Below are 20008 nucleotides of genomic sequence, written 5' to 3' on the forward strand. Positions count from 1 at the left end.
GCACCAAACAGTATGGTAATTTAAAAAAAACCCCAAACACTGATGAGTAAAATCTACAAATAATAATCAGTACACTCCATATCATATAAGGCACTCATGTGGTTGTTTTCATGATTCTGACAATTCCTTTAACAATTCAATGATAAAATCATTCAGCATTTTCAAATGTCAGGAGTTTGTTGACAAGGCCAACAACACTCGGGCCTAAGGTGCGGTCTTCAAATTACTTGTTTTGTACAACCATCAGTCCAAAACTCTAAGAGATGCAAATTGGAATGATATAAAAACAGAAAAGAAACACATCCTTACATTTAATAATCCAGAATGTGAGGACGGTTCACATATTTTTATTGAAAAAATGACTAATCTTGATTACCTAACAGTATCAGTTCCAAGATCAAATAAAACCAAAGTCAGAGTAATACAAAACTATTGTCTTTATTGTTTATTAAAGGAAAAAAATCATTCAATCAATCAATCAATCTGTGACTTTGAGACATCCGTGTAGGAGTCTCAGTAAAGGAAAAACAACTTGTGTTCCACACAGTAAACCTGTCACTTCCCCTTGTCAACCCACATGAAGAAATTACACCGAGCGTCAGGGTTGGAGGCGTGTCCCTGAGGACGAGCACACACAAAGAACTGTTTGCCCATGTTGGGTCCTTCTTTTTTTACAGTACGAAGCACACAGGGCTCCCCATGGACCTTACAGGAGGGTGGTGGGGGTGGTCCACGAAGCACTGACTTCCAAAACACCGACGATGCTCCCTTCTTGGCAGCTGAATGTCCCACACTGGGCAGAGGTGTTAAGGGTTTTGTCTTTGTCGGTTTTTCAATTTCCTCTGTGGTGCCGCTTGGGCACAGCTGCGGTGAATCAAACACAGGCATAGTATCTTCAGGTTCACTGCTCACGAAGGAAGACACATCCTCTCTAGATGCTTTTTGGGAGTTTTGTGATGATGCAACTTCATCCAGTGTTTTTTCACACTGCCTGGCAGGTGCTTCAGTAGAGGGAATGACATTTGTGAGTTTGGGTTTGAAAAAGGACAGGAGACTGCCCTGCGGCTTTGAAGAAGTCTTGGTCTTTTTAACTTTTGGGATATTAGAGTCCGATGTTAATGTTAATAACCGTTTTTTACCAGAGGTGTTTCCAGCTCCGAATGGGTTTAAATTCTCCCTCCTTTCATCCTCTTCTTGAGATGCAGGTAATGCATCCCTCTGCTCAGGCTGACTTGATTTTTGTTGCACCTTGACAAAGAAGTGGGAGAGTTTTTGCTGCTTGCCAGCAAACTCCGGCAGGTAGCGGGTACAGAGGGGAGGAGGCTTAGAGCTGGGCAGGAGAGAGCAGTTCAGCTGCCCCCACACAGGGCAGTGGTCTGACCCCTCCACCTCTGGCATGATATCTGCTGATATAAAACACTCATTGGCTAGCTGGTAATCTGCGAATATATAGTCAATGCGTGTACCGTAATTGGTCTGCCGAGCTCCAGTCATAGTGGACCAGCATGTGAAGGCATTAGCTCGAGTTGGGTGGAAGTAGCGAAAGGTATCCACAAATTTTCCCCCATGGCTGGGATCTGCTGAAGTTACGTCAGATTCTTCATCAGGCTTGTCCTCATTCCTTTCCTCTTCCTGTCTGACACCGAGCAAAAAGCCATTCAGCCATTTCCTTCCAGGGTTTTCGTTAAAATCCTCCTAAGTGTTGGGAAAAACAAAGTACGTACATAAAAACAATAGCTTGACATTTTAGAAAAAACACTTGTTTGCTTCCTTGTTGATATTGATAACACTCACATATCGGTGTGTTAAATATGAAGCTACAGCCTGGAGACTGATCTGTTTTTGTGTGGACTGAACACATGAGATGTACCTTGTTTACTGGAGAGTGTTACAGGTTGAGGGTCTTACCTCAACTGAACAGAGCCAGGCTAACTGTTTACTAGCTAAGCTATCCAGCTGCTAGCTTAAACTTAACATTATATGTAACGTACATATACAAGAGTGGTATCGATCTTCTCATCCGACTCTTGGCAAGACACTGAAGAAGCATGTTTCCCAAAAGAAAGAAAGAAACAACAAAAAAACATTCATATGACAGCATTCCAACATTTTACTTACAATATCACTGGGGTCACAGTGGTCTATTGCCTGGTGAGATGTATTTATGTCTCCTAAAATGATCACGTGGCTGAAAAATATGGCAGAAAAAAAAAAAGTTAACTGAAAATTTTTAAAGAAGAGAGGGAATAAGTTGCTTTCTGTAACACATTGTGTGCAGACGGTTAATTAAAAAAAAAGGAAAAAATGATCCCTAGGCCTTTTTTTTTCTGTGATATCAATGAAGTTACTGAGTATAGTTTTTTGATACTAGTGTTGTATTGAGGTACTTGTATACCATCGCTCAAGCACAAATATACACCAGCTCTAAACTGATAAAAGGCTGCATTTTAAAAAATTAAAACAGCTCCATAGTTAAAATGTCTGTGGTAAAAGCACGATTGACCTGTGCCTCGTTGTGACTAGAATGCTTTTTCAGTGTCTAGAAACCTTCCTGAACTCTCACCTCCCGTTTTTCAGTATCGCTTCAGCCCGACACTGAAGCAACTTATAGAACTGCAGTTTGAACTGCTTTCGCTCTGGTTTTTCAGGATCAGCCCGTGGACAGTATACATTGATTACAGTGACCATTTTCTCCTTGTCCTGACACCTGTGGAGGTAAACAGTCAAAAAGAGGCACAGACATGCTAAGTTTAGAACAACTTTACAAAATAAAGAGAATATACAACAGCAATGTTTTGATCTTGATCTAAATCTGGCTGCTTAAAAAAACTACACACCAGTCTAGTATGCAGATAGTCCGTATTTTTTCAATAATAATTTGAGTGTAATCAAGGAGAATATTTTTGTCTTACATGAGCCTGTGCTGTGTGATGACGGCTCTTCCCTCGTTGTCCAAAAGCTGCAGCTCCTCGCTACAGAAGTCAGCCTGGTCACCATAGCATCCAACGGCTCCTTCGTGGTTGGTCAGCAGACCTGTGAGACCTTCCTCGGCAGCAAATGGAGTGGCACTGTCTTTACAGTAAGTGGCAACCCCTGTGCATGTCAGAAATGGGAGGTAAATCAGTGTGTACAGTTTAGTGCTTCGGCAGCAACTATAAGGCATTTGTAACAATGAACAGTGGTATTAAGCGCACATTCAGTTAATTATGGCAATATATGTATATATTTCTTGTCTGGGGAAGCTTAATGTAACTGGAAAGATACACATAAGAGTAAAAAGACCCAACACGTTTCAAAGACAAAACGAGCTGTTATGACATTGCAATGAACCTGAATAGCCACTGCGTCCCCGACTGAAGCTGTAATACGAGTTGTAGCCGTCAACAACTGCAGTTCTTTCATCAAGCAGGTCTCCTGTGGGGGACAAATTTGAGGTTTAACTGTTATTTCTTTGATGACAGGCGTCCGACTGTGGTACGTTACTTGATAGCCCCCGCGTTTTCCAAACTCCTGAGCTAACCACTTACTTGTCACTTTTGTCTCCTGAACACAGATAATATCTGCATCCAGGGAATCAAGAGCCTTTTTAATACCGCCTCTGAAAGTCCTTATGCCATTTATGTTCCATGTAACGATCCTCATTGTGCATGAGGATATAAAACTATAACTGTTTCACTGGAGACGCTCCATTCAGTCAGTGTGCATAACCGGAAGGTCATTTTTTATATGCGGAAGTAAAAAGGAAGACAAAAAGCTACGAGCGGAAGTACATTTCTTAGCTAATTTCGCTCATATTTCGTGTGTATTGATCAACTGAAATGTTGTATTGATTGCATCCATAATTAATTTTAGGTTCGCGTTGACAACAGTGGCATGCCCAACCGGAAACAGAAAATACCATTTCTTGGTGCAATTGCATTGCGTCGTTGTTTAGCTAGAGGGGGTAATAGTGCCTTCACGTTTTCGGCGCGCTTTTGACACCAGACCTCACTATGAAACGAGAGAACCGGGTGGGAGGAAAGGAAGCAGCTGTTCAGTAACCTGGGCTGGTACCCCTGGCTACTATCGAGTTTAGCAACCGTTGCCGCTGACAGCTCCAGAAGGGAGTACAGAGTTATTGTTCGCTTGCAAGTGGCGAGCCCCATCTTTTAAATAAAACCAGCGGGTGAGTAGCAAGTTTGGCTAACGGTCGCTATCTAGCGTTAGCTAATTAGCTTGTCTGTCAGGATCCGACTGACGTTATTACAGGACAACTACCTCCTGAGTCCGGTAATCAATATATATATTCTGCTAAGCCCTTGTAAATTTAGCTAACTACAAAGCTAAAAAATACTATTGTTAGCTAGTTTTCAACTGGACTTCGCTGTAAGCGTATTGGTGTAATTTCTGTCTACATTAAGCTAAAAACTACTCTTGCTAGCTGCCCGGTCGTGTCCTGTTCCCAGTCCGGTGTCGCCTTAAGGATTATATCCTTGTCAAATTATTTTCACACTCCATCATACCAGCTTGCTGTAGAAACGGGGGATATATAGTCTGCTAAAATATTTGCTCTCAACACATTATTTAATGTACTCCCAACTGATGCCAGGTTGTGATCTAGGGGGGTAGGTACCGGACAACCGGTCGGCGTGTCCATCTTCGGTCAAAGTAGAGGACATGAGGAAATGGGTAATTTTGCCCCACCCAGTGAATACGGGTGGTCAGAGTAATGTTAATCCGTATTGTTTCCACTGCTACTTTGTGGACGACACTTGGGAATACGAGACTTCAACCGGCTGTCATAAATGTGTAACTAAGAGTAGCTATAAGCTTATTCAGAAGAGATGCAACGTTGCTGATGTTCAATAGTAATAACGTTGGTCAATGATGTTTAAAGACCAGCTTTGGATCCAGTAATCAGCGTTGTGAACCTTGTTGAGTTGAAGAGTGCCAACAAAAGGGGAACTGGTAGCAAATGTTAATTGTAGGCCTAAATAGTTTGTTGTAACTCATCATAAAACCTGTATTGACTTGACAAACTGGCATTCATGAGTGAGACATCATCATTAACTGCAGCAGGTAGTGTGTGGCTTGGATTTGTCTTGGGTCCACCAGGCCTTTTTGAGGTGAAGGTGGAAGTGTTTTCCCACTCAACTAATCCCGATGTTAATCTTGCTCTATGCAGTTTGCTGTTAGTTTGGTGTCACAATGCGATTTATACAAAACCTCTTTGCTGTTCTAGCCATTGTTCTAAGTAGTTTATGTAACCAACCTCTTTGTGTTTTGCCTTTGTAGCGTGGAGTAATGAGAGAAGAGTAGTGAAGGAGGCAGGTGTCCCATTAAAACGTTAGCAGACAAGTGGGAGGCCAGGCAAGGATGCTGGAGGCAGATGCAGACCCAGCAGGTCAAGCAGTGGAGGGAGATGGGGAGGACGAGATGGGGAGCAGAGACTTGAAGGCTGAGGTGGTGCGGCTGACTCTGGAGCTACAGGAGGCCACAGAAGAGAAGCTACAGGCTGCTCGCTATGGCCTGGTGGTGCTGGAGGAAAGTGCTGCTCTCAAGATGAAACACAGGCAGCTGGAAGAGGAGCATGAAGCCCTGAAAGGGGAGCTACAGCAGCTTAAAGAGGTAGGAGCACCCAAGTCCTTCTAGTTATATTTAGAAAACATTCGGCTTGTAGAGTAGTCATTCCCCCACCGTTCCAAGCCTTATTTTCCAGTAACATGCTACTTCTTTCTGACTGTACTCAGTAGATGTTTTGTCATTATATTACATTACATCAAACTGGATTGGAGTGATGATGTGCTGTTTATAATTGAAACAACCAGTTCCTAAGTTTAAATTTCACAATGTGTTATGAAGACGAGTTAACACTTGACATTTTCCAGTAAGGTGCATTTCCTATGTTGACAGCTATGATAGTTGATTTTCACAGAATAATCTCGGATGTTGCTGTTTTACTCCATTTTGAAAGAAGACTACTGTAGGAATTAAAATAACAATGGTTGTGATCTTTTTATGTGTGAGAAATAGACGAGCAAATGTAATATAATGATGCATCAGCATTTTCACAGCTGAGGAGCCGCCTTGCAATTTACCTAGGAGTCCTATAAAGATAGCATTTTCTTTTATCTACCAGCAACCTATCTGTGACATGAATTTGATTGCTCATCCCTTCAGTACTCATTGGTAATCTGCCACCACAATAACAGTTCTGTTATAGCTGTGAACTCCTATTATACTTTCACTGAAGATGCTTGTCATCACATGCTGAGTCAGTCTTGCTTTTGTATGCCATTTGGTGCTGATGGATTCAGAGGAAGAAGACTGTATAGTGAGTCAAACAAGCTCCACAGCCAATTAGTCAGTGTATCCGGTGCTTTTAATATATTGCATTTTCTGTCTGTCTTAAACTGATTTTGATACTTAACTGAATAGCATTAAGGGTTGAATCTGGCTAGCGCCAGCTAGTCAAGATGGAAAGATTAGACCAATATGCTCAGATTATCATGTAATCCAAACCTTTCACAGATGTATTGAAATTGTAACATATGCTTCTCATTCCTTTAATCTTTTAACAAACTTTGTGCTTCACAGTGTTTTTCAGCATTTCCTCTCTTTTAAATAATTAAGCAATGTTCAGTAAAAATGACCGTCATCCCATCAACTGTGTTTATACAGGAGTAGTTTTGTTTGTTCACTTGCACTCTACCTGATCATCACAGTTAATCTTTTGAAGTTGCAGTTTGTGATAATATTTGTATTAGACCTTTATGCTCACGCAGACGCTGACATAGTGCTGGAATACTGACGTATGATGGGTTAATAATGTTCCATGATTGCAGACTTTGACACAAATGGACCAGATGGGCCTTGAAGGTATTTAGTAATGCTGGAACAGGCCTTTAAACACTGGTTTATATAAGAATGTAATCCCGTAAAATTCAATCCTATCATGTGGGCAGGTTTATGCTTTTGCAATTGTTTCACCCACCTGTTTAAACTTAGAGAGAAATGCTTGAAATCACTCTTAAAAGCAGTTGAACATTTAGTAATTAATATATGCCAGCATAACCCTAAAATTGGTCCATCCTAATGTTTTATAACCATATATCAAGCTAAGCTCTTTATGTCTAAAGGGATTCAGTGGTACAGAATTTGAGGTATTTTTCATAATCTGCATAAACCTCGTGTCTTGGCTGTTTACCTACGCAGGCTTTGGCAGGGTTTTAACAAAGCAGAGTAGACTCATGTTGTGAATTAGCATCATTATATAACCACAACATGATGTTCAGTTGAGCGTGTTTAGTTGCATGTTCATTTCATTTAACACCTTATTTGGTGGTTGTTTCATGTGCAGTCAATGAGGCAAAATGGGTTAAGGTTACAGATGTGAATAAATGCCTGCTACTGCATACTGCATGTATGAGGCTTACTACTTACTTGCTGTTAAGGTGTCTTGTTATCAAACCATAACAGCTGTTTCTTCACTGTGATCAGGTTGAAGGTGCAGTGAAGTTCCGTTTCCCTTCCTTTGTTCAATATGTGTGCATTTTTTGCCTTTATATGAGTAGCAATGCACAAATCCAGTCTTTCAGCGCTGTGAATGTAGCCTACTAGATACTGAAAGTTTAGTCCTTCCCTTAGTCCTTTTTGTATGTGTAAAGGCATTTGCAGATTCTGTCAGCAGCCAGAAACGTGCAGCTGCTGATGGAGAGTGCCGGGAGGAGAGCTTGCTGCAGGAGACAGCCACAAAGGAGGCTGCCATGGCAACCCGCATAGAAGAAGTCCAGGCAGAACTCAAGCAAGCACGCCTTGCTCTGAGCAACACCCACGCAGAGATTGATAGACTGGGGGTGTTCTCCACCCAGCTAAAGAAGGTATGGCAACTCCCGTAGTACGCCTGCATACTGGTGTACTAAGGGAATCTGTGGAGTTTATATAAACTTAGTGACCTCATTCTCAAAATTAACGTTTGTGACATAAAATTAGTATTGGATTTGACAATGGGTTGTGTTCTACAGGAGTGTGAGTGTCTGGAGGCAGAAAAGGCCCACCTGAGGGATGAGATGAAGGAATTTAAAATACGTGAGCAGCGCCAGTTGCAGGACAATGCCGAGCTAGAAGATGAGAACATATCTCTGCAAAAGCAGGTGTCTCTGCTCAAGGAAAACCAGGTCAGTTTCACAAGTTCTACCCACTGGCTGTTATTGTAAATAGATGGATAACAAATCAAAACTGTAGCTATTCAGAATTGAGAATATTGAATTCTGTGGAAATTGGTGAAAATGAAAATTGCCAAACTTTTTTTTCCTAAATTTATGATTTGCTATAAATTTATCATTTTGCATGGTTGGGCAATTACCATACTGAAAGCTTTTAAAGTAATAATTTAATTTCTGCAGAACATGTGTGTTTTACTGATGTTTTGTGTCATTTCAGCCTTAAAAATATTGAAAATGCAAATTTTCTTAACATAAGCATACCTTCCAAATGCCTCTCATATTTTTTTGTGGTCGTTCTTATCAGATTTTAAGTCTGTCCTGCTTTCTGAGCAATACTCAGTATTCTTGTGGATTATTGTGTTATGTAGTTATGTGAAAGTGTCATTGTTTGCACTCCGAAGCACGTGTCTCACACAGTCAGGAATCCAAATGCCTGTTTTGTGTATATTTTAGCTCTGCCAAGACAAAGTGTCTGTGACCAGTTCTAAATGTAGCAGAGACTTGTTAGTGTTTGCATGATTCCTCAGTTGACTTTTAGATAAAAGCCTACCCTTGCCTTTACGGTCTGTGATGTCAGAAATCCCTTTTTTGTTTCTTTACATGAAAACCTTAATCTATACCCTTTTGTACTTTTAGTATCAAATTTATTTGCATGCTGGTTTTGTTTAAATATATAATATAATAATAACAGTCATAAATTGTTCTTTTATGTATATGGCTGTAAATGTTACATAAAGAAAACATGTAGAATTTAAACTTGACACCAGTAGATTGTACATATCTATTTCCAAGTGAATTAGGGGGTGATAGTGAAGTTATCACCAGGTGTGGTGATAAAGATGGTGTTTCCATCTGGGTGTGACTGTAATACTGTAGTGCTAAATGCAGTGATTTACATCTTGATACTAGCATGTGTACCCATATGGGTTGTATACAACAACATAGTAAGACCTATTAAAAACAGCCTTTTGTCTGTGCTTTTTGTTGCATTTCAGGTTGAGTTTGAATCGATAAAGCTGGAGCTGACCCAGAAGAATGATGAGCAGGAGGAGCTGCGAGCTCAGCTGGACGAGGCAGCCAGGTTGAGGGAGATAGCAGAGAGGCAGTTGGATGAGGCCTTGGAAGCCCTGAAGGAGGAGAGGGAGCAGAAGAACAGTCTGCGGCGAGAACTCTCTGCCCTGACCCTTAACCCCTTTGATTCTGTGGGGAACCTGGAGCTTCACTTAGACCAGCTGGATGACAGTCAAGAAGACGACCAGGGGGGAGAGGGCCAAGGTGGTGAAGGTGAGGGAGAGGACCAGGACAGTGGCTTTAATAATGGTCCTGGGTCTGCTCCCGGTTCTGCTCACCCTCCTCACTCAGGGGGCTCCAAAAGTAATGGCCTCATCCATCGCTACTCAACGCCACGCAACAGTGACATATTTCTGCGTGCTCCAGCCTCTGGGCTGGTCTCAGACCTGCTCAGTGAGCTACAGTTTTCAGACAGTCAGAAGCTAAAACAGCAACTCCTACAGGTAAGCAACAATATGTGCCACTCTTATTAATGTGGTTAAATGATGCACTAAAGAAAAAAAAAACTGTGCTTGCTTACAGGTCAACAGAATTAACATGTTTTTTTTCTATTGTTAGCCTGAATTGGTCAACAGTTTCAATGGTTGTCTGCCCTTTTGTTTTATTATGGGATGTCTTATGTGCAAAGCTGACAACTTAAGATTTTGAAGTAACTTTTGGAATTGGTTCATTGTCTAAGGAGTTTGAATGTTGACATCAGGACACAGCCTCCTGTAATACTGGATCTAGTTTTAGTTTGGTTAAATAGTTTTAGTTTGTGATTATTTTGGTTGCTTGTTTGCAGAGCTGCAAGCCTGAAACACACTTTTGTGTGTTTCGGTTTTTCAAGAATGGAGGAAGTATTTACTGGCATTATATTATTTAAATCAAAAGGAGATGCAGTGCTGAGATTAGTAATGCCTGTATTTTACTGCTGTCTACAAACTTCTGTGGAATTCAATATATTGGAATTCTTTTGTGATTAATATAACTGCCTGTATAGTTAGATTAAGTTGTCTGTTCTGATCAGGATGAATTAAAAATTGTTTCACCTTATGAGCTGAGCAGTGAGCATGTCCTACAGTTTGGTTTGCGTGTCTTAAGCTGTTGACAAGGATATTTGCTGCTTCCTGCTTTAGACCACATCCGCTTTATGAGTGCGAAGGGGTGAGCCGTTCCATATGAATAAAAACCACCTGGTACCACTTTGCATCATCTACTTCACCAAACAATTTAGTCCACTCCCATCTGGCACAGTTACTCTTCACAAATAAAGGGCACTTAGAAAATTAAGAATGTTTGAACTGTTATCTGTCTCTGTCTGGTGGATATATATTATTCATGATGCACTTAAATTGGGGGTTGGGCTAGCAACACCATAGACACCAGATGTTGGGAGTGTGCAGCTGAATGGGGTCAGCCACTATTTTACATTAAAAATGCATTAAGAGTGAAGGTGGTTGGGGTGAGAAATTTTTGATGGAGACAACTGTTCTTTTGTTTGATCAACAATCAGTATTGATCTGACTGATAACTAAACTAAGCTAAAGTAATAAATAAACTAAGCTTAAAGTAATTTAATTTCAAATTTGCAAATTTGTATTTGAATTTATTCATATCTCACAAGGTTTAATCTTTCTATGTGTCTTTCTCTGTGTTTACCCAGGCAGAACGAGAGAAGTCCACTCTGGTTAACAAGGTAGAGGAACTGCAGATGCAGCTTGTAATGTCTAAACAGGCACTCAGCCAGCAAGAGGACAAGGTTGGATCTCTCACCCAACAGCTGGAAGCTGTGCACAGCAGCCAGCAACATCAGGAAGCAGATGACAGGGGAGATGACAAGACAGAGAATGGAAATGGTGGGAATGCGGCCTTCGACTATGAAGTAGACATCAAGAGCAAGGAGGTGTTGGAGGCACGCATGCGTTCAGCCAGCGAAGAGCTTCTGAAGCTGCGAGATGAACTGTCTCAAGCGGGAATTCGTTATAACAACCTGGAGCAGCGATACAAGCATGAGAAGGATCGTTGGAGGGCAGAGGCTCAGGAGCTGGCTGACAAGATTCGTCAGTGCATCAAGTCCAGCAAGCAGGACCAGGAGCGCATCAGTGAGTTGGAGAAGGAAATTGGAGCCACGAGAAAAGTGGCGAGCGATTCAGAAGGGCACTTGAGCGTTGCCCAGGAAGAGCTGCTGGCCTTCTCCGAGGAACTGTCCAACCTCTATCACCATATCTGTGTGTGCAACAACCTGACACCCAAACGAGTCACCCTGGACTATTACCGTGATGGTGCCAGGGCAAGCGCACGAAGATCGCACTATGTCTACCCCCAGCACAGCTCGCAGAAGAAGCCACGAGGCAACGACATGTTCATCTCCAAAGCTTCAGCATTGCAGTGTATGGGGGAGGTGGACAGCGCAGGAACCAGCACAGACTCTCCTAACTGCCCTGGATCCCCCACCCTGGATTTTAGGGACCCTTCCAATGTCCGCAACTTGGTAGCAGTCATCCGTTGCCAAATCAAACACCTGCGGGTAAGAAAGTACTGCTTATCACTTAGTGTGTCAGACATTTGTTGGAGCGATACTCTACAACTACTGACTCTTTGCGAAAGGAAAAATCAAAATGCAAATTCTCTAACTCCTTCATTGTGGCCCAGTCACTGAAAGATAGACTTTTGTTCTGACTGAAGCCCCCCCACACAAATTTCTTTCTGAGCCTAATACTCAGCTCAGACGGTTTAATGTAGATGAGTAACTCCTGTTCAAATCCAGCACCTGATGGTGGCCTTGTTGACACGTGTGTTTGGGTTTGAATGGATTGGATTATCAGAGGTCAAAGTTGAGTTGAGAAAACAGTTGTGTAGTTGTGTTGGAACTTGTCTTAAGTGGAACTCTATGTAAATACAGTATGTACTTAGTTTAAAACACACAGAGCTGCTCTTTTCCATTTTGGCAGATTTATTCCACATTTGTATAATAATATTGTTAAGAAATCTAAGGTTAATTTAAACATTTTTAACAGATTGTTTGGTTTTCTCAATTGTTGATAATGTGATTTTCAAATATAAAGTATATAAAGACAAAAAGAGTTTTATGAACAAATGTGCTTGTGTTCTCTTAGGTGGCCGTGGACCTCTGTCGTCAGAGGGGCGCGATGCCCTACTCAGGCTTGAGCAGCAGTGGCGAGGCAGAGCGGGATGCTGAAAGCCTCTTGGAAGAAGTACTGAAACTTAAGTCCCTTCTCAGCACCAAGAGAGAGCAGATCGCGACCCTCAGGACTGTCCTAAAGGCTAACAAACAGGTATGTTACAACACACAGTGGCTAATGCCAATGTTCAACTCTAGGTCAATTGGTGGATTGGTTGTTTTTTGTTTCCTATCCCACATTTGTTCCTTTTGGCTTGTAGTGAGATGCCTCATTAGTTTCTTTACATGTACAGAAACAACTCCTGTGGTACAGATGGATTTTCTGTTGTGAAATATAGTGTTTCTTCTTTTGCCAATATTTCTACCTACTCAGCCATATTCAGCATTTAATGTTAAACTGATTGTCCTGATGAGGTCAGGGAGCCTGCCTTCACTATTATACAGGCAAGCAGTACAGTCAACCTGTATTATGAGTGTCTTGTCTAGACTGTCCCTTGGGCTCACATGGTCCTGCACCTTGAGTACGGTGTGATGATGCACTCCGTAGGTGTTCAGTTGTCCTCCCCCTCTCCTTTCCTCTGCCTCAAGCACTGTGTGACCTGCTTCTGTCATTCCCTTAGCTGTCACTCTCCCTTTCACACACACATAAACACTCAAGGTAATCTCTTTGGCCTCGCCATTCTCACAGAGTGGTTTAGCTTTGCAAAGTCTGATTTCAAGGGCTGTGTTTGCCAGCACTTGTGTTCCTCTGATGTAATCAGGGTATTTGCACATGACATGTTTGTATTTATGATTGTGTTTAAGTGTCACATATGAAAACTTGCAGCAGGTCTCTCCCTAGCCCCAGTTTTCTTTTGTTTTGTTTTTTTAACCGCTCATTACACTAGCATATACTCTAGTCACAGAAGTAACCATTTATTTTTCATAATATATACATAATTGACCAGCAATGTCTGAAAATATCAGATTTGTCCTTTGTTGCTTCAGAATAATGGGCAGACCCCAAAGACCAGTCTAACCATCTAGATAAAAAATAATCTGTCCGCTGAATTATAAAAAAATATTCTTAATCTTTTTCCCATTCTGGTAAGTTACAAATCTATATTTTGTCTGTTCTATAATGTACATTTTAACATTCCACATTGAAAGGGGAATGATGGTGCTACAGTTGCCTGTCATGGTGCAATTGGTCTTTTTTTGTCAATGCAGACTGCAGAGTTGGCTCTGTCTAACTTGAAAACCAAGTATGAAACAGAGAAGAGCATGGTGTCAGAGACGATGATGAAGCTGCGGAACGAGCTCAAAGCCTTGAAGGAGGACGCTGCCACCTTCTCTTCACTCCGTGTCATGTTTGCCAGTCGGTAAGATTTTCTTTTTAGGAAAACTTTATTATACTGTTAACAACAAAAAAAAAGCTTTATTTGATGGGGCACTATACACATTTTCCACAGCAAAGTAGCTTATTCATCGCTCTAAAATATATTTTAACAGAAAGATATTAGTCTTGATTATCTGGTCTGCCCCTTTGCTTGTGTTGTTCATGCTTAGTAATGGTGCTTTTGTTATGGTACAGCCTTCGCTACCACTCATGTAATGAGCTTACCATGCTTATCACGCCTTTGGACAGTCCACTGGTTCACGTGAAGATTATGAACCACATGCTCTGCCCTGTGCCGACGGGGGGGGGGCAAAGACAGATTTGTCCCATCAGGCCAGGTCACCTTAGGGAAGAAGGCGCCTAATGTCAGTCTGGTGGTTGGGATGTTAGATACGGTGGGAGGGTGCTCTTAAGGCTACAACACTTCACTCACTAATCGCTAACCTCTTCTGAGAATCCCTTGGCATGACTAATTGTTTGGAGGAGTTGTTTTTTAATGTTTTTTTTTTCCATGGCCTTATTCTGCTTTTGTAATGGTTAGCAGAAATATTTTCATTTTTACTTGTTGCTAATCAGATGTATCAGAGAAGCCTCTTGGACCTGTATTACCTGTCTGGGCTCTCTCCAGACAGTTATGAGCTGGCATTTGATTATCCTTAAGAAGGATTGGGGAACAGACAGTAGTCAAGGACTGTTATGGTCTGTTGTAACAGGCTAAAGATTACAGCTTTAAAAGATCCTTTTGTTTATAATTAAGTTTTCTGGTGCCATCATGTGGATAGTTGGGGTGACTGCATTTCCACAGTATATATAATGATTCCCATGCATCCCTCTTTCCTTCCTTTGGAAATTAATAATAGTTGATCTACGGTATTAATTAAAATCTCATATATCTATGTTATTTTATGGTTTTTTTTTGTCACCAGTCTCTCATCTGTTGATTTTGCAGATTTCCTTTTGTGTATTTGTATTTATACTGTGCTTTTCTAATCTGCCGATTCCTCAAAGCACTTTACAGGTGACCAACCTGCTCATCAGGAGTGATACAGTATTTCCTATCCACAGCATAAGATCAGCCGTTTACTTTCACACACTTTTTTTTTTGAGGGGGGGTGGGGTGGGGTGGTTTTACCCAAGGACACTTTGACTTGGGGATCAAACCACCAACCTTCCTATTAGACGATGACCCAGAATTATGCAATTTCTCCGACCCACACTAGAATTGTAACCAGCAAAGACTTTGGTAAACTGTGATGGTTTTACAACTAATTCATTAACCAACTGCTATATTACTGAAAAAACAAAAATTTAGCTTGTGTTTCGTCACAGCTAGTGTTGAAAGTTTGTGTGTGTTGTGTCCCTCCAACTTTGTGCTTTATTGTGTTCTCGCCTGCTTGTGCATGTTGCATCTTCTCATTGTGTGTGCATCTCCCAGGTGTGACCAGTATGTCACCCAGTTGGATGAGATGCAACGGCAGCTGGCAGCAGCCGAAGATGAGAAGAAGACACTGAACTCTTTGCTGCGTATGGCCATACAGCAGAAACTGGCTCTTACTCAACGTTTGGAGGATCTGGAGGCCCCTCTGTCTCCACACAGTTTAAACAGCAGCCCCCGTCGCTCCCGAGCCAAAGAGCTGGCCACCAAGTCAGGCCGGGCTCCACGCAGCCCCCGAAGCAGTCCTGCACGCCCCCCATTGAGGAGCAGTCCACGGGCTAGCCCGGTCCTTGGCAGCAGCGTTCCTGCTATGGCAACACACCACCTGCGAAGTATCACCCGAAGCCTCCACACAAGCCCTGTAAGAACCCCTCTCTCTTTTTGTCCTGAGAACCCCACGCAGACAGGCAACCGTTCTCGCAGAGGCAAAGGCCTCCCACGAGACGCCACCTTCATTAGAAGTCATAGTGTCAGTGATGTTTTTAACGCAGAGATGAGTCCTGCTTATTCCCCAGCGCGTAAAGGCTCCACCAGTTCTATGAGCAGCGAGTTAATGGTCAAAGCAGAAGTCAGTGATTCAAGAAAAGGTTTGTCAGGCCGGAGAGCTTCAGTTCCTACACGTCAGGACACCTTTATTACAACTCCTGTGGTACCTGCCTCTTCCACCAGGCAGAAGTCTTCCATGTTATCTTTATCCATGGATAATCTAACCTCTTCTAAAGCTTTGCATGTGTATCCTAACACATCTGAAGCATGGGGTGAAAGTAAACAAAAGCCTGATCTCAAACCAAATGTAGATACTTCTGTCAGAAGAAAACAGTCGGGTCACAGATCTAATTCTGTACAAGCGGTAGCTGCATGCCGTAACAGATTTCAGTCAGACACCGTCCCTTCTCAGATGAATGCCCTGTCAACTACATCTCTCTCTGGTCACATTCCCTCTGGTAAGACCAGGATGACTGGGGTCTGTAGAGAGTCTAGGCATAGATTATCCACCTCCACAAGTCGAACCACCGAGGAATCGCAAGTCAGTAAGAGCTCTGGTAGTAAAATTCAGGGCACACCTGCCAGGGCCCGGAGTTCACACTCAAAGTCATCTCGCAGGCGATGAGATGAAGTAGCCAGCAGATCTTTTCTCTCTACTAAACTACTATATCTGAAATGAATAACCCAGCTTTATACTAAGAAATATTAAATAAGTAGTGTTGAATATTTGGATCAAACATCAATCAATCATCATGTGTTTTTGCTGTTGGTGGCCCCTAATTTGCTGCTCCTTTATATGTTGTAATGATGTGTTTATCCTGCTAAATAACCGTCACCTTTTTCACTTAATTTTTTAAGTTGAACTAAACATGTTTATTTTTTTGTCTCTGTCTCACCCTGTTTCTGTAGCGCTGAAACACTCCTTCCATTACTCCAAACCCCCTTCTCTCCATAAGGACCTGTCTTCATGTTGACTCCCCGGCTCCCACCTCCTTTCCTGACTCAAGACATCCTGTCCATCCCAGATATGATGCAACATTCCCCACTCTACCAACCATGGATTAAAAAGTTAAAAAAAAATAAATAAACAAAACGAAAAAACAAACAAAAAAAAATCTCTCATCCCGCCCTTTGTTTTTCTGCTTGGAGCAGAGAAACCTGCATGCAGCCTGGAGAAGGATGAAGAGACAAATGTGCTGCTCGTTGCACTGTGGGGTCATTGATTGTGTCTTGTCCCAAGTGGATCCAGCTTCCATCTGGTCTTGTTTAAGGCTATGTGTTGTGGTGAGCCGTTGACAGTGTTTACCCCACAGCAAGAGACTTTTCATGTACAGTATTGACGGTCCTCAGACTTGTTTCACGGCTTGTATCTGTTTTAAGGCTGTATGTCTTTATAGGCACTTGCCTTTTTCTGGTGTCCTGTCTGGCTTCTTTTAGTGTCCGTAAGCCATTAGATTATTTGTGATAGCTCTCCCAGGTAGTTGTTTTTATAGAACAATGCAGCCTTACTTACAGAATTGCTATCCTACAAGTAGAGAGCTTGCTATTGTCTCGAGGTTACTCCCTTTTACTGATGGTACAGTTACATGCCCTTTTTTACCCTGTTACATGTTTGGCTCTTTGGCTGTTGCCTATTAGCCATGCCCTTTAAGTGGAGGCCAGTAAACATGCCCTTTCATTGATGGAAATAGATCAGCCATAAATTCACCACCTCAGGTCAAACACAGAGTAATCAAATACAAGATTTGGGAGATCTTTAATGTGTGTCTTACTTTGCAAACTATGCAGATCAAGTCAGGACAGTGCCTGTAAACTTCCAGCTGTTCTTTAGGATCAGGGTGGGTTTTCGAACTTACCATCATTTTCAGCTAACAGTGACTGCCTGCAGCCATTTTGAAACAGCCATTTAGCATCTCTCACAATAAGCAGCTTTCGGAAGTCAGCCTGTGGTGCTACGTGGCTCACGTTCAAGCATCCTGTTGGCTAAGCTTTTTGGGCTTTGGTGCTTTGATAGACATTGTCTCACATCATTTAAGAATACAAGTGATTTGGTTTAGGTAAATAGAATACTAACATGTTGGGCAATGCTCGTGTGTCTTGGTTACATGGACATAGTAACAGTTCCCACTCAGCTTCTGCTTTTTCCTCACTCCTTTGAACGGCTAAGCAACAACGCTCATGTTTTGTATTTCATCATTAAATGTTGCCATGCTTTTGTGTGCTACCAGCATAAGCATGTTGTAATGATTGAGTGTCACCCACAGCAAAGTAGTTTTCTTCCCCTGTGGCTGAAGCATCCGCTGTTTTCAGTTTAGGAATGCTAACAGGCTGTGGTTAGCGTTGCTGCTAGTGGAAAAATTAAACTGTGTTGTCCCAGAATTTTATATCCAGTAGCACATTACAACTAAAAACAAAAATAAACAAGGAATAAATTTTGCAAAACAAAAATTTCAAAGCAAGATGTAACTCCAACATCCACACATAGGAGCCTGGATTGCAAGGACAAGTCGCAAAGAACAAAACATGTATGTCTATCTGTTGATACCCCCGTTATGTTAAGGGTTCTAGAGCAGATACCACAGCTGTGATTTGAGGACAGCACTACATATGTTGACACTAGCACTGTCACCTGTCTCATTCAAATTTAATTGACCTGATGAGACCAATCATAATGTTTTAGACCACATTTGGAAACGGCTGCTTTAAAAACACATCCTGCTGATTTTTAAAAATTTTTTATTTTATTTTTAGTGCCTTGGTTTTCATCTTGTTTTTAGACTGTATCACATTTTCTTAATAGAGGCTACTATTCAACACTGTAGTTGTGATGTTTTTGAAGACATGTCTTATTTTTGAAGAAAGTCACTGAGCAGTTTAAGCACTGAATATGGTGATATTTCATTTTGGTAAAATATTTTCACTTTTTAGCTGCCATGTCCTATTATTAGCTATTAGTATTAGCTATTGAATTACTTGATGTTAGCCTCCCCTGAAATTAATGGTTAGTATCTATTTTTATTTAGAGAACTGTTACTGAACTGAGAAAAACTACTGTATAAAGATCATGAATGCAGAAAAATAAGAATATAATGTATCAGAAACCTTACAGATTGAGTGTTACAGTTTTAAAAACGATGATACCAGTTTTTTTACTGTCAGGGGAGCAGGATCATGAACTCTAAAAAGTGGAAATGCTTTAACATTATGTCATATTGCTTTGGAAGGTTGTAAATGGATTTCTTAATCTATTTAATTCACTCTGTGCAGATGTGTGTTTTAATTTAATTAACACTGTTGTATAATATTTTAACTGTATTTATGTGGTCTGCATACTGTTTAAATTGTTCTTGAGGATGACCTGCACATATACATGTGTATGCAAGTTCCTCTTATTGACCTGTGAACCACTTTTGTCATGACGAATAAAAAGAAGCCAACTTGTTCATTGCTTGTGGCAAAAAATAATAAATCACAGTGACGTTTATTTAAAAGGAAAACAGCAGTCACTCAAAGCATAACCTTTAGTCTAAAACATTTACAGTAAGGATTAAAGCCCTAAATGATAAGATAAGATAAGATAATCCTTTATTAGTCTCATCGCTGGGAAATTACAATGCTATGCTGTAGCAGTGCAAACAGATTGGATATAGATATAGATATAGAGGGTGCAAAGCATGCAAGGATAAGGGAAGGATGAGCATTCAAAAAGAATAAATACACAGGAAACAAGTACCTGCAGCTGTACACAGTACAGAAAAGAACTAGAGTTTCTTAAAACTAATTAGAGTCAGAGGCAGAATTTCCGTGTTGAGTACTGAACCTGTAACTTAAGACTGACCTGCAAAACGAGTTTGAAAACCACAGATCTCACTGTGAGAAGTTAGATAAAGCAGATTTCTGTTTAGAAAACATTCATAAACAAACAGGGCAATGACGCCTGTGTTGTTATGCAGAATGAAAGCTAGGCTGCATTTTCATTTACTGATAAACATAATAGCAGGCATAAAGCCAAAACAATAGAACTAAAAATAGCAATTACACAATATTATACTATGGTATAACCATTCAATATTGTACTACAGTAAATACAAGAGTAATTAAAGTAGCAGGTAAGTGACAGTAGTCATTAATAGCAAGTCAGCAGGTATTGTAGATGCAGCATCCACCAGACTAATATAAGATGATTAAGTACTGATAATGTTTATCTGTGCTGATATAGAAAAGTAATATATAATGTGATCAGGCTGTATAACATACTTACAAAATATAGTACAATATACTAAATACAGTACATTTTAGGCTATTTTCTT

At 41.1% G+C, this 20008-nt stretch overlaps 2 protein-coding genes across 3 annotated transcripts; one reads left to right on the forward strand and one right to left on the reverse strand.

Moving 5' to 3' along the window:
* Positions 1 to 422: 422 nt before the first annotated feature.
* On the reverse strand, positions 423 to 3771 carry apex2 (APEX nuclease (apurinic/apyrimidinic endonuclease) 2). Its single transcript, XM_046395948.1, has 6 exons — positions 3528 to 3771; positions 3331 to 3414; positions 2913 to 3093; positions 2564 to 2707; positions 2119 to 2188; positions 423 to 1695 (listed from the first exon to the last, which is right to left on the reverse strand). The coding sequence occupies exons 1-6, from the start codon at positions 3640 to 3642 to the stop codon at positions 556 to 558; spliced, it is 1734 nt and encodes a 577-aa protein (XP_046251904.1). The 5' UTR covers positions 3643 to 3771; the 3' UTR covers positions 423 to 555.
* Positions 3772 to 3803: 32 nt separating this feature from the next.
* On the forward strand, positions 3804 to 19167 carry zgc:162200 (uncharacterized protein LOC558638 homolog). 2 transcript variants are annotated; one of them, XM_046395946.1, is made up of 10 exons: positions 3804 to 4165; positions 5275 to 5607; positions 7647 to 7859; positions 8004 to 8156; positions 9200 to 9718; positions 10921 to 11784; positions 12374 to 12553; positions 13609 to 13760; positions 15213 to 15573; positions 16608 to 19167. In XM_046395946.1, exons 2-10 carry the CDS (start codon positions 5356 to 5358, stop codon positions 16611 to 16613), a joined length of 2700 nt encoding a protein of 899 aa, XP_046251902.1. In that variant the 5' UTR covers positions 3804 to 4165; positions 5275 to 5355; the 3' UTR covers positions 16614 to 19167. The 2 variants fall into 2 exon arrangements, with proteins under 2 accessions (XP_046251902.1, XP_046251903.1); XM_046395947.1 differs by lacking the exon at positions 3804 to 4165 and adding an exon at positions 4173 to 4269.
* The last annotated feature ends 841 nt before the right edge of the window (positions 19168 to 20008 follow it).

The sequence above is a fragment of the Scatophagus argus genome, chromosome 8, assembly GCF_020382885.2.
Source record: "Scatophagus argus isolate fScaArg1 chromosome 8, fScaArg1.pri, whole genome shotgun sequence".
Lineage (NCBI taxonomy): Eukaryota > Metazoa > Chordata > Actinopteri > Scatophagidae > Scatophagus > Scatophagus argus.

Coding starts and splice junctions, on each gene's coding strand:
- apex2 (XM_046395948.1), bottom strand. CDS start 3,642: ATGAGGATCGTTACATGGAACATAAATGGCATAAGGACTTTCAGAGGC. Junction 2,708..2,912: donor ATCACACAGCACAGGCTCAT/GTAAGACAAAAA, acceptor TTACCTCCACAG/GTGTCAGGACAAGGAGAAAA. Junction 1,696..2,118: donor ACTGTGACCCCAGTGATATT/GTAAGTAAAATG, acceptor CCCAACACTTAG/GAGGATTTTAACGAAAACCC.
- zgc:162200 (XM_046395946.1), top strand. CDS start 5,356: ATGCTGGAGGCAGATGCAGACCCAGCAGGTCAAGCAGTGGAGGGAGAT. Junction 9,719..10,920: donor TAAAACAGCAACTCCTACAG/GTAAGCAACAAT, acceptor GTGTTTACCCAG/GCAGAACGAGAGAAGTCCAC. Junction 13,761..15,212: donor CGTGTCATGTTTGCCAGTCG/GTAAGATTTTCT, acceptor TGCATCTCCCAG/GTGTGACCAGTATGTCACCC.